This window comes from Dendrobates tinctorius, unplaced genomic scaffold, assembly GCF_039654945.1.
Source record: "Dendrobates tinctorius isolate UK_male_01 unplaced genomic scaffold, ASM3965494v1 ptg000263l, whole genome shotgun sequence".
Classification (NCBI taxonomy): Eukaryota; Metazoa; Chordata; class Amphibia; order Anura; family Dendrobatidae; genus Dendrobates; species Dendrobates tinctorius.
Genome location: NW_027361930.1, coordinates 7,409,044 through 7,423,593, shown reverse-complemented (window position 1 = coordinate 7,423,593; position 14,550 = coordinate 7,409,044). Strand labels below are relative to the sequence as shown.

General features: G+C 53.7%; 1 protein-coding gene across 3 annotated transcripts in view; it reads right to left on the bottom strand.

Annotated features, from left to right (window-relative positions):
• PHKG1 (phosphorylase kinase catalytic subunit gamma 1) overlaps positions 1-14,550 on the bottom strand; it is an 86,827-nt gene that overhangs the window by 52,024 nt on the left and 20,253 nt on the right. For all 3 annotated transcript variants that reach the window (XM_073558943.1, XM_073558942.1, XM_073558944.1), the window contains exon 3: positions 12,386-12,561. In XM_073558943.1, the coding sequence (XP_073415044.1) occupies positions 12,386-12,561 (176 nt within the window). The remainder of the gene's footprint in view (positions 1-12,385; positions 12,562-14,550) is intronic.

The following is a 14,550-nucleotide window of genomic DNA, read 5'->3' as shown; positions in this document are numbered from 1 at the left end:
ATCCATATGTCTACTCAGTAAGAGTGTCTAGTGTTTCCTTTATTTTTTGGAGCAGTGTATATAATAGTTTTCATTGTATAAAAGCACCAAAACATAAAAAAATATATAAATATTGTATGGCTGTAACCGTACTGACCCAAAGAAGAAAGCTGTAATTTTATCACATGCTTCCAGCATAAAAAATAAATAAATCCTGAATTGCTGTTTTTTTGTTCATTCTGCCTCCCAAAATCGGAATAGAAGGCGATAAAAAAAGTCATGTACCCAAAAATGGTACCAGTAAAAAATGTCGGCTCATCGCACAAAAAAGAAGCCCTCACATGACTGTCGGAAGAAATATAGGAAAATTATAGCTCTCAAAATATGGGGATGCATTAACTTGTTTTTGCAATAAAAAGCGTCTTATAGTGTGCGACAGCAGCCATACATAAAAACCGGATGTTAGACGTCTGGTTTCTGCACCTACTTTGCCTCACATTCTGCCGTCTCCTGCAGTCTATCTACTGCAGAGAAGATTACCTTGCAGCAGACCGCTCCAGAGACTAAGTTCCTCTGTGCTCCTACTGGGCATGCTCATGTGGGAGGAACGGCCCCCGTCGAGTGTCGGGGCCGGAACCAAGGGTTCCGTGGGAAACTGTCCCCGGCGGACAGAATTCTGGGACGGACCATTGTGACAGACAGATGGGCTGGGGGAGGGACCAGTATAAAGGAGGCGGGGAATTCCCGGGATGATGAGTCAGCAGACCGGGACAGAGGCAGCAGGAGGCCGTGGGGGCGACTGAAAGCTAGAGCGACTGACCAGTGCCAGGGAAGACGCTCACAGAGGACTCCAGAGGGACGGTGCCAAGGCGATCATCCGAGACTTGCTGCCCCGCTCCAGCCCGCGGCCACTGCGGCTTCAGTTCAACCCGCGACCGCTGCCGCTTCCCCTCAGCCCGTGGCTGCGGCCTACCCGCGGTCACCCGCGGCCGCTGCCGTTTCGCTCCAGCCCGCAGCTGCGGCCTGTTCCCCGCCACCTGCAGCCGCCCTGCTCTCACCAGTGGCCGTGGCAAGTACAGCGCCGTTGGCGGCCACCACTGTCCCGCTCCGGTCCGCAGCAGGGGCCGGGCCTCTGCTGACCGCGGACTCCCCGTCGCAGCCGTTAACTGCGCAGTTGGCCTGTCATTTGCCACCACACATTGCTGCTGCTTGCCCCAGTCCGGGGACTGCAGCCCATCCATCCAAGGACTCCGCCAGGGCCTGTGGGGCTCCAGTGTCATCAGCGCCCCGGAGCGCGCGAAGACTTCATTAACGCCTCAGCAACTGGGCCCAGCAAATACTACACCGAAAGACCACCATCCCGAACGGCGAGGAACGTCTAGACAGCTAAGTTGACTATATAATTAAGGACCGGTAGTCGGCCATACCGCGGCCCTATAGTTACCGGCTATTGCCGGAAGTAGTCGTGTTCTACCCATTTGTGTTTGCTTGTATAGAGCCCCTGCGAGGGCAACCGTGTTACCCCTTTTGGTGATCAGGCCATGACTGAGGAAAGTTCCCTCTAGTCTTATAAACGTTATTATAGAAAGGACCAAATTGTCTCGCGACTCGTCACTGCATCCTGCGTACCTGTAAACACCACATTTGGCATAGTCGGCAGGATGCAGTCTCCGAGCGCAGACGGCGGTGTGCCTGATCAGAGTGGGGCTGCGGGCGCTGATGATGATGGGGGTCCCTGCTCCAGCTTCTCCCTAGGGGCTATGCTAAGTAACTTGCCCCGGTTTTCTGGCTCCGATACGCTGTTGTGGAGCTGGACAGAACGTATGCGGGGCCTTTTCCGCATGCACCCCTTGACCCCCGATTTAGAGGCTGAGGTGGCCCTTATGGCGCTAGATGGGGAAACCCGGAAGTCGGTAATGTTGAGACCCCCGGGGCGTCGCAACACCTTCGCCAGGGTCTTGCAGATCCTGGAAGAGACCCACGGGGATCCAACAGACGTGGGGGAGTTGAGAACCCGGTTGTTCAGTCGGATGCAGGGGGAGGGGGAGACCATCACCCAGTATATGAACGCCCTCCAGGAGCTACACACCGCCACAGAAAGGAAGGACGGGATAGGGGTAGGGCCCATCGACATTACCCTGCGTGACCTGCTAGCGACTGGATTCCGAGACCCGCTAATCAAGCAGGCATTGCGGGAACAGGTCAGAGTGAACCCACATTTAGCCTTCTCCGAAGTGGGGAGTCTGGCCCGGGTGTGAGAGCAAGAGCAGGGGATGACGGCTCCTGTGGGGAAGGCCCGGAGCATGGAGTCTTCCGTAAGCATTGTCGAAGAACCTCAATGGATTGAGGAAATGAGACAAGAACTGGAGAGTATCCGGGGCGAGCTGGCTGAAGTGAAGAAAAGAACGGAGCCCGCGCCTGGTTGACCTGGCTACAATTCCGGGCCCTGGGGGCCTCGCAATACCCGGGGTGGCAGAGCCTCACCGCCCCGGTGTTATGAGTGTGGAGAACTGGGCCACTTCGCACGGGAGTGTACACGGCGTGGGAAATACCCACCCCGGCGGACATTAAACTAGAAGGCTCTGGGCATGGGGGACACCGCTCGGAGCCGGAAGCCACAACGAGGGGTGGTGGAAGTCCCAATGAACTGGTCGCTAAGTGCCCAATAGTATGGGCCGAAGTCGAGGGTCGTGCTGTGCGGTGCCTAGTGGATACAGGGTCGCAGGTAACGACCATGCCGGCAACATACTTCTGGCAGCATTTCCCGGAAGCGGCAAGACCCCAGTGGGGGCCCATGATATGACTAGTGGCCGCAAACAAACTGCCGGTACCTGTCGCCGGAGTGGTGTGACTTCAGATGACATTGAGTGGTAAATCCCTCGGCCGCCGGGGAGTGGTCCTAACCCAAGGAGAGACTAACGACCGTCATCTGATCATCTTGGGCATGAACATACTGCGGGAGTTCGGCAGTCTACTCCTCAACGATTCCACGCAGGAGACCTTAAGTCAGTGGGGTTCTCGCATGGCCCAGGGGCAGGTCTTCCAGCGGTTGATGCGGGAGACGCAAGTGCTCCAGGAGTGTCAGGAGGGTGAGGCACTGGGCAAGGTCACTGCGCCGGCGGCCCCCCCGCTCGTGCTTCCTCTGGGGCAGATGGTGGTGGCTCTGCTGATCCGCGCCCCGATACCACTGGAGGGCGTGGAGGTGCAGGTGGAACCATGTTACTCGGAGCGCCTGCACCTTGGCATCCTGGTGGCCCGCTCCCTGGCCACAGTGCGGGAAGGGACCGTCTTGGTACGTTGTGTCAACCTGGAAGATCAGGATATCGCCCTGAAGCCCCAGGCTGAAATGGCCAAACTAATAAGGCCATTGGAGGAGATGCTGCCAGACCCCGCAGTCCAGTTGAGGGTGCAACCCGAAGATCCCTGGGCAGTAACGGTATGAGCCCAACAGACTGCCGCATCCTCGGCCCAAGAAAAAGGTCGAGTCATCCTGGAGAGAATGCGGGCTGAACTTTCCGGCCTAGCGCCAGCCCAGCTTCTCCAAGTAGAGACACTTCTTGGACAATTTTACAGTGTTTTCGCCAGCCACGAGGATGACTTCGGATGTACCACGGCCATCACGCATGGGATCCCCACGGCAGGAGCGGCCCCCATCCGGGAGCGATATCGGCAAATACCACCACAGCTATACCAGGAAGTGAAAACTCTGTTAGCCCAAATGCTCCGGAAGGGGGTCATACGTGAAAGCCAAAGCCCTTGGGCGGCCCCTATTGTCCTGGTTCGGAAAAAAGATGGCACTCTGCGTTTTTGCGTGGATTATCGGAAGTTGAACGCCTGCACCATCAAGGATTCACATCCACTGCCCCGCATAGAAGAGTCTCTGTCCGCCCTGGGGAACGTGACATACTTTTCAACCCTTGACCTGGCCAGTGGGTACTGGAAGGTGCCGATGTCGGAGGAAGGCAGAGCCAAGACGGCATTCATCCTTCCCATGGGACTGTTCGAGTTCAATCGGATGCCGTTTAGGCTGGCCAACGCCCCAGGAACTTTCCAGCGGTTGATGGAGCGGTGTCTAGGAGACCTCACCTTTGAAGCCACGTTGGTATACCTGGACGATATTATCATCTATTCCGTCACGTTCGAGGACCACCTGAGGCGGTTGGGGCAGGTGCTCGGCCGGCTGCAGAAGTATGGGTTAAAGGTAAAGCCCCAGAAATGCCACCTGTTCCGCACCCAAATCGAGGACCTTGGGCATACCTTCTCGGCAGAGGGCGTCCGACCATCCCTGGAAATGGTCGCTGCCATCCAGGGGTGGCCTACCCCCGAAACGGTGATGGACGTGCGGGCCTTCTTGGGGTTGGCCGGCTACTACCGTCGGTTTGTAGAATTTTGCACGCCGAGCTCGAGCCCTGCAAGACCTGCTGAAGGGGGCTCTCTCCGGGGCGAATGGACAGAAGATCCAGTGGCAGCAACCGCAAGAGGATGCGTTTCAAGAACTCAAAGCTGCTCTCTCGGACGCCCCGGTATTGGCATATGCGGATTTCTCGCAACCGTTCATCCTGCATACCGAAGGGAGCCTCCAGGGACTAGGAGCTGTGTTGTCACAGGTGCAGGATGGCCGGGAGAAAGTGATCGCCTACGGTAGCCGGTCGCTGCACGACTCAGAACGCAACCCGGACAATTACAGCTCCTTTAAGCTTGAGCTCCTCGCAGTAGTGTGGGCAATCATGGAGCGATTCGCAGAGTACCTGGCAGGTTCCGAAGTAGTAGTGCGGACCGATAACAACCCGTTAGCCCATTTGGGGGGCCCTCGAGCAGCGGTGGGTGGCTCGGATGGCCAAATTCAATTATAAGATCATCTACAAACGGGGAGCTGAAAATGTGCACGCCGACGCGCTCTCCAGAATCCGACACACCACCCCAGGGAGAAGTCGAGACGACGAATTAGAAGCAGATGAGACGCCGTTCGCCCTCACCACCGCCGCGCTTACATTCAACACACAAGAAGCGCCTCATCTGGGACTCCTAGGAGGGATGCTGGAACAGCCCCGCGACAACTGGATCCAGCAGCAACAAGAAGATACAGAAATTGGACTCCTGCGCCGATGGGTGGCCACCGGTAAATTGCCCACGGGCTCACAGAGACAGACTTTGACCCAAGATATGTTGCTGATGTTGCGCCAGTGGGAAAAACTAGTCATCAAAAAGGGACTTTTATATCGAAAAGCCGTGTCACGAACCACGTCAGCTACGATATGGCAGGTGATCGTGCCCGGAGCCCATCTCGACCAACTGGCCCGGGAAGCCCATGAGAAGGGGGCTTATTTTAGTGTTCAAAAGACTTTACAATGGTTGCAGCAGATAGTGTACCACCCACGCTTGCGTGCTGCTGTAGAAGAAGTTTGTCAAACCTGCCGCCCGTGCGAACTCGCTAAACCCCCCGCGCAACGAGCCCCGATGCAAACTATTGTAACATCAGCCCCTCTGGAGCTTCTTACGGTGGACTATCTGACCATTGGTTCTGCCTATCAGGGGTATGAACATTGTCTCGTTATGGTGGACCATTTCACCAAATTCGCCGTGGTCACCCCCACCCGAGACCAAACAGCGGAGTCGGCCGCCTATGCGATTTGTAAGAACTTTATTCAAGTGTATGGCTGTCCACAACGAATACATTCGGACCAAGGCGCGTGCTTCCTAGGAAAAGTCATGGAAGAGCTACACCATCTTTACGGTATCGATAAATCACGGACTACGCCGTACCACCCGCAGGGAAACGGAGCCTGCGAACGATTCAATCGTACGCTAATCCAAATGCTGAGCACCCAGGAGAGCGACCGCAAGGCCCGCTGGCCTGAATATGTCCCCAAGCTGGTGTGGGTATATAACAATTGGGTGCATCGAGTAACTGGTTACACCCCCTACTCACTGCTGTTCGGACGGGAAGGCAAAGGAATTACGGAGGTGGAATTGAACCCGGAGGAACCCCAACCCTGGACCGGGGTATCCTCGTGGGTCCGAAACCACCGGCACCGGCTGCAGACCCTCCACCGTGTCGTCCATACAAAGCTCCAGGATCTAGAACACCAGGGGGAGCACTGCCCCCACCCATTGACTTTCAGACTAGGGATCGGGTACTCGTACTTGATCAACATCACCAAGACAAGTTAGAACCACGGTGGCAGGTGAACCCGTCCCGAGTGTTACGCCGAATAAGCCCCAACAGGCCTGTGTATGAAATACAATCTGAAGGAGACAACGCGCCTCTCACTCGGGTTGTGCACCGTAACATGTTACGACCTTGTACGTCTACCGATCCCCCACGGCTCGAACCGACCCTCCAGGTCCCCGACCCCCTGCCCACGGTCTGGGACCTGGATGACGAAGAGGACTTCCCCGTCGCCTCTGCGGGTCGCCCCAGTAGTGGCACTACAGTAGACCCGGGCATCCCACCAGAACCAACTATTCGACCACCCTCCACCACCCCAGAAGACTCCACTACACCCGAGCTTCGACGCTCCGAGCGGTCAACAGCTGGCAAACACCCTGAATGTTACGAACAGGACCAGTTCGTATGGCGACAAGGACTGTCGTCCCAAAAAACTAACCCGAGTCTACAAAAACCCTCGCCCGAGGACTGGCGAGCATACAGGGCGGGGGAGTGGGGGAGGAACGGCCCCCGTCGAGTGTCCGGGCCGGAACCAAGGGAGCCGTCATCTGGGTTCCAGGGGAAACTGTCCCCGGGGGACAGAATTCGGGGATGGACCGTTGTGACAGACAGATGGGCTGGGGGAGGGACCAGTATAAAGGAGGCGGGGAATTCCCGGGACAATGAGTCAGTAGACCGGGACAGAGACAGCAGGAGACCGTGGGAGCGACTGAAAGCTAGAGCGACTGACCAGTGCCAGGGAAGACGCTCACAGAGGACTCCAGAGGGACGGTGCCAAAGCGATCATCCGAGACTTGCCCCGCTCCAGCCCGCGGCCACTGCGGCCTCAGTTCAACCCGCGGCCGCTGCCACCTCCCCTCAGCCCGTGGCTGCGGCCTACCCGCGGTCGCCCACGGCCGCTGCCATCTCGCTCCAGCCCGCAGCTGCAGCCTGTTCCCCGCCACCCGCAGCCGCCCTGCTCTCACCAGTGGCCGTGGCAAGTACAGCGCCATTGGCAGCCACCACTGTCCCGCTCCAGTCCGCAGCAGGGGCTGGGCCTCTGCTGGCCGTGGACTCCCGTTGCAGCCGTTAGCTGCGCAGGTGGCCTGTCATTCGCCACCACACATTGTTGCCGCATGCCCCAGTACGGGGGCTGCGGCCCATCCGTCCAAGGACTCCGCCGGGGCCTGTGGGGCTCCAGTGTCATCAGCGCGCTGGAGCGCGCGAAGACTTCGTCAACGCCTCAGGAACTGGGCCCAGCAACTACTACGCCGAAAGACCACCATCCCGAACGGCGAGGGACGTCTAGACAGCTAAGTTGACTATATAATTAAGGACCCGTAGTCGGCCATACCGCGGCCCTATAGTGATCGGCTATTGCCGGAAGTAGTCGTGTTCTACCCGTTTGTGCTTGCTTGTATAGAGCCCCTGCGAGGGCAACCCGTGTTACCCCTTTTGGTGATCAGGCCGTGACTGAGGAAAGTTCCCTCTAGTCTTATAAACGTTATTATAGAAAGCACCAAATTGTCTCGTGACTCGTCACTGCATCCTGCGTACCTGCAAACACCACACTCACGAGGCAATCTCCCATTGGAGATCGGGAGTCATGTGCCCAGGTCCTGCTCCAGATCTCATTGGTCCATCTTGGAGATCTGGAAGGTCCCGCACGGCTATAAAAAGCGCGCATGACCGTTCGGCCATGCGCTAGTATAGACTTTTCAAGCTAAATATGTGAATGGTGACGGATGTATGACTCTGGTGACTAACTCATTTGAAACCCCTTCCCTCTGATATTACGCATGTGGATAGGAAATTAGGGCAGCAGTCAGCGCTAGTCAGTGGCAAGCCCTAGGCCACTGTGCACTCCGCACCTCTACTCTAGCGTCCGACATTGCGCCTGCCTCCTAGCTTTGTCGACTAGCGGCCGTGCCCTACGCCACGCTGCAGTTGCAGCCCTCCTTGGCGTCCGCAGTAGCGACGCCGCACACACTGTAGGTCTAGACGGATGCAGCTCCTCTGCCTTGGGTCCTGCTCCTGTGACCAGATACCGTGTGTGCATTTCCCTGTGGTCTGTGACACTAACAGCCTCAGTGTTTTTGTATGTTTATGTTGCGGCGCCTCTGTGTCTGAACAGAGCCCGCTTTGCGCACTTCGGGTGAAGTTTAACCCGTACACATTATACCGCCATATTGCTCATCTGTCATTATCTAGCAGCGGTGTAACACCTTCTGCACGGTGGACCCCAAGCGGCGAACGCACTTTATTATTTATTTTTATTTAGTGCGTTCCGCCGTTCCTAACATTATACTAGCGCCAGGGTCTGGCTATTAATGGCAGATCAGTAGCAACTCCTTCAGTGCATTCGCCAGCTAGAGGGCCAGTTGGCTACTCTTGAGAGTGTTATCTCAGCGGCGAAGTCTTCGGAGGCTGCTGTACAGGCGATCGCAGAGGCGGTTTCACGTAAGTCCACGTCCTCCCCTGCGCCGACAGTTTCCCGACTCCCATTGCCCGATAAATTTTCTGGCGATTGCGCCTCCTGTAGGGGTTTCGTGAGCCAGTTCTCTATCCAGCTGGAGTTACTGGCTGCGCGATTCCCTACGGAATGGGCTAAGGTGGGGTTTATTATTTCCCTTCTGTCGGGCAGGGCGTTGGAGTGGACCACGCCACTATGGGAGCGTGGTGACCCTCAGGTTCGGACCGCTGCTCAGTTCTTGACATCTATCAAACAGGTTTTCCTGGGACCACGGGTCTCGCATGATACCTCTCTTCAGCTCCTTGCATTAACTCAGGGATCCCTCTAGGTCAGCCAGTATGCCGTTCGTTTTCGGCCACTGGCTTCCGAGCTGGAGTGGTCTGATAGAGCCCTCATCCCTGTGTTTTGGAGAGGTTTAGCTGAGCATGTTAAGGATGCTCTATCTACCAGAGAGGTTCCTGCAAGTCTGGAGGAGCTGATTGCCATTGCTACCCGCATTGATCTCCGTTTCTCGTTTCTCGGAGCGCGGGCTGGAGCGTGCTCAATCCAGACGGAGGGTTACTCCGGCTCCCAACCTCTTTGAACTTCCGGAATCACCTGAGCCAGAGTGTTCACTCCCAGAGCCCATGGAGGTGTCTCCCGCCAGTCTCAAGGCGCGTTCGGCACTAAGCTCCATTTGCGGTTACCACTGTCAGCACTCTGTACCCCAGGATAACGGGGCCCCACAATGGCCAAACTCTGTGCCGCCGGGCAAGACCTTTGTCCCCCCTCACCTTCGGCCGAAGGTTCTCACGTGGGCACACGCATCCAGGGCAGGTGGTCACTGTGGCTACATGCAGACCACAAAACTCCTGGCAGGGTTGTATTGGTGGCCGCACAGGGCTCGGGACATTAAAAAATATATTCGGGCATGCGCCTCATGTGCTCGAGATAGCCTCCTTAAACAGAGAGTGGAAACGTCCGCCGACACACCGCGGTGTTCCACTTCAACCTATGCTCCGGGCGGTCTTGCCGCTCCCGTTGTCTCCCTCGTGTCCCTTCTTAAACCTGGCAATCTTGCCACCTCTGATACCTTCCACGTGTCCCGGTTTTCCGTGTCATCTATCGGGACATCAGACTTGCCTTCGGACGAGTCTGAGACCCTCTGCCTCTGATGGGCACAAGGTGGTGGATTGGAAGGCTCAGAGGGGAGGGGGCCCTAGGAGGAGGGGTAATGTTAGGCGTCTGGTTTCTGCACCTGCTCTGCAGGAATCCAGAGCCTCACATTCTGCGGTCTCCTGCTGTCTATCTACTGCAGAGAAGATTAACTTGCAGCAGACCGCTCCAGAGACTAAGTTCCTCTGTGCTCCTATTGGGCATGCTCACGAGGCGATCTCCCATTGGAGATCGGGAGTCATGTGCCCAGGTCCTGCTCCAGATCTCATTGGTCCATCTTGGAGATCTGGAAGGTCACGCAGGCTATAAAAAGCACGCATGACCGTTCGGCCATGCGCTAGTATAGACTTTTCAAGCTAAATGTGTGAATGGTGATGGATGTATGACTCTGGTGACTAACTCATTTGAAACCCCTTCCCTCTGATATTACGCATGTGGATAGGGAATTAGTGCAGCAGTCAGCGCCAGTCAGTGGCAAGCCCTAGGCCACTGTGTGCTCCGCACCTCTACTCTAGCGTCCGACATTGCGCCTGCCTCCTAGCTTTGTCGACTGGCGGCCGTGCCCTATGCCGCGCTGCAGTTGCAGCCCTCCTTGGCGTCCGCAGTAGCGACGCCGCACACACGGTAGGTCTAGACGGACGCAGCTCCTCTGCCTTGGGTCCTGCTCCTGTGACCAGATACCGTGTGTGCATTTCCCTGTGGTCTGTGACACTAACAGCCTCAGCGTTTTTGTTAGTTTATGTTGCGGCACCTCTGTGTCTGAACAGAGCCCGCCTTGCGCACTTCGGGTGAAGTCTATCCCATGCGCATTATACCGTCATATTGCTCGTCTGTCATTATCTAGCAGCGGTGTAACACCTACTGCATGGTGGACCCCAAGCGGCGAACGCACTTTATTATTTATTTTTATTTAGTGCGTTCCGCCAGTCCTAACACCGGATTTACATCTGGTATCGGTGTAATCGCGATGACACGAAGAATAAAAGTCGTCTAATCACTTATACTGCACAAGAAACTGCGTGAAAAATAGCCAATTTTTCACCTCCTGCTGATTTTTTCCATTCTGCCTCCCAAAGATCGCAATAAAGCTCTGAGCGCTTACACCGGGGTTTCCTTGTAAATCTCTGAAATATGTGATTCAGACAGAACCCTTGGCGGAAGATTCCCTATAATGAGGGGATGGAGACACTGTGGAGGCCGTCTGGCCTGTGATCCGACAGTGTCCATCTTTTTAGGCGTGAAGCCCCCTCCTGAGTGACTGGGTTGTGTGTGGTGTGGTAGATCATGCTGGGGTGAAATAAGGCATTCTGGTACTTTTTCGTGACATCAGCAGCCAAGGTCACGTGATGCCCAGTGAGTGGTCAGTGATAGCGCCACTCACAGGCAGAGAGGACAACAAGAGGTATTTACAAAAATACTTCTATACAAGGTTTAAATTGGTGGGGGAATTATAGAATGTAGTGGACAACATCTTTAAAATCTGGGGCTAAAACTAAGTTTTGGTGGCAATAAATTATTTTTTCTTCACTGCTCAATGGTATAAATTTGTGTGAGATACCTGTGGTGTCAATATGATCACTGCACCCCTAGATGAATTCATTCAGAGGTGTAGTTTGTAAAATGCATTGAGAAATTGCACAGCAAACTGAGAGGTCTATTTTTTCCTACTAGCCCTTAGAAAAATGTAGTCTTGTATGGCGGTAGGGATTCGCCCTCTTAGGATAACTAAACACACGATTCAATTATCTTTAACACGAGCACAGCTTTGGAGCTCTGATCTCCAGGCACAACGATCACTGAATGAGTCAGAAGGCTATCTATTTACCTATTGGACCACACCGTGGAATGGAGATATGGTGAACAGTCTCCCACCCACTCTACAACTGTCCACAAAAACCGGGCCCTTGATATGGCCGATTAACCACTCTCAGCACATAGTGTGCTGGCCCATTTTTCCAGGTTCATATCACTGAAGCTAACATCCTCAGTGACACATATCTCCCCTCAACTATTTTACCAGTAACTTTATCACACAGTGTACTCAGGAGAAATTGCACAACAAATTTTGGGGCCCATTTTCTCCTGTTACCCTTGTGAAAATAAAAACAATTGTGTCTAAAAGAACATTTTTGTGTGAAAAGTTACTTGCAGTGTAAAAAGCTTGCCAAAAGCTCATAGTGGGAACATAGCCTAAGTCAACTATTTTGTACATCTGTATATGAAGCTAGTTAGTTGCATGCAAAACATCACATTTTTGCAATCATTTTCTCATTGGCCAATGAACAGCTAATGTTTCCCAAATTATTATGCACATTATTTTTTCTATATGCACAATTTTCCCAGCAATGCATTTAACCCCTTTACCCCCCCCCCCCCAAGTTCTTCTTATTGATATACTCCAGCTTAGCACCACTTAGAAAACCCTCAAGAACTTTACCCACAGTAGAAGTTAAAGTTGCTGGCCTATAATTTCCAAACTCACATTTTGTCCCCTGTTGGCTGTTGAAAATACTTGTAAATTTAACATTTTATCCGTTAATTGTCCATCCTATTGTGTGGCAGGTCGTTGCCATAATATTACACATATTCAGTTACATGTGTATGTTATTAGCATAAGAGTTATTACTTACTGACATTCGAGTGTCCTGAGACCTTCTGTAAAATGTCAATCTCTTTGATCGTAGCTTCTCGAAGCTCCTTAATTTCCTCTGGTGTCAGATGGTCACCCGTGATATCAATAATCTTGACAGCAAAGTCCTCCCTGCTGGACTTGTGAATACATCGACGTACCACACTACTAACTCCTCTATGGGAAGTGGACAAAAGGGGCAACAAGAAATAGATAACATTATAATAACTCTATTTCCAGAACGAGGGGATATTTCCAACCTATGGTAGATTTTAGGCCCACATATCAGCCATGTAAGCCCACCCTTGCAGTACCCACATTCTTCAACTGAAAATGTTATCTATTAGCCACAATGGAGTGGAAAAAGCGTCTCTTGTTATTGAGGACCTGACATATCTGTACATTGCATGGACAATCCATTCATTTCAATGAGCATCATGTAATTCGTCATTTCTCTTGGTGGTACTGATCAGGGCCGGCTCCCGGTTTTTGTGGGCCCCGGGCGAAAGTGTCTCAGTGGGCCCCTTTAACACGTACCACAATTAATGGGCCTATGCTCCATACAGGATAATGGGCCCCATATAATGCTCCAAACAGGATAATGGGCCCCATATAATGCTCCAAACAGGATAATGGGCCCCATATAATGCTCCATACAGGATAATGGGCCCCATATAATGCTCCAAACAGGATAATGGGCCCCATATAATGCTCCATACATATAGAATAGGCTCCATATAATGCCCCATAGAGAAAAATGGGCTCATCTCCCCTGCTGGGCTCATTCTCATCTCCGCTGGGCTCATTCTCATTCCTCCCTGCTCACTCTCATCTCCCCCGCTGGGCACATTCCCCCACGCTCACTCTCATCTCCCCCGCTGGGCTCATTTCCTTCATGGCTCACTCTCATCCCCCTGGGGGCTAGGCTCAATTCCCCCTATGCTCACTCTCATCTCCCCCTGGAGCTGGGCTCATTCCCCCACCCGGCTCACTCACATCTCCCCTGGGGGCTGGGCTCATTCCCCCCAGGCCCCCTGCTCATTCTCCCCCCGGCCTCACCGCCGCTCATTCTCAACTTTTTCCTGTGAAAGTGCGTGGTCACGTGGTACCGCTCATTAAAGTCATGAATATTGGTGCCACGCCTATGGGAGTGGAGTGGCATCCATATTCATGACCTTAATGAGCAGTAACATGTGGACCGTGTGCTCTCACAGGAAAAAAGATGACCCCGGACTCATAAATAATAAAAAAAAACTTGTTCGGGTGCCGAGTGGGCCCCCCCGTCTCACCAGGGCCCCGGCAATTGCCCGGGTACGCCGAGTGCTGACGCCGGCCCTGGTACTGATCATTCTCAAGAGTTCAGCTGATCACTGGAGATGTAAGGAATTGGCAGGGACCCTCAACTGCCTTCTTGTCACGATCCATTTTTGGATTTGTGGCAGCTCTTGTTCCACTTTGTTTAAAAGTAGCTTTTTTCCTTTCAGTCCATTGGGGTTAATGTCAGTTTTTCCCTGATGGCAATCTGGTGTAGCAAAAGTGCTGCTGGGTCAGCTGATGTGGGTGGTGACCACTCCCACCATCCTTTAAAAGGTCACCTGATGCATCAGCTGACTGTTGGTGATAGAATTTTTCTATTTAGACCAGCCTAGCAGTGGCAGCTTTCTGGTGTCTGTTGTTTATGAAGTGTGAAGTCTGGCTTTGGTGTCTGCCGTTTGGAGCTTGGCAGCGGAGTCTGGAAGCTAAGTTTGGTGTTCTTTCCTCATCCCCTTTCGTGTTTGTCACTGTCCCCTGTGTGTACTATCTGCACTTGTGAGGCTAGCGCCCTTTGCCGGCCAGTGCACTAGCCAGGTATACTGACGCCGGTGGGGGGAAGGACCCACTTAGGGCATTAGGGGAGTGCAGGGACGGGCTCAGGTTTGAGCTCAGGTGGTGACCATCCCTCATTTCCCTATCAGTAGGGCCTTGCTGTCCCCAATACTATCCCGTTGTGTGTGTGTGTTGCGCCAACCACTGACCGACCACCCGTTGGGTCGTGTCACTTCGTGACATTTCTCCCTCCTTTATGTTGGGCACGTGTGTCCCATATGGCACCCTGATGGTTCACCCCTGTGTTAGTGTATAATGTCATGCATTAATGTTTTACCAATGTATTGTGCTGAGTATGTT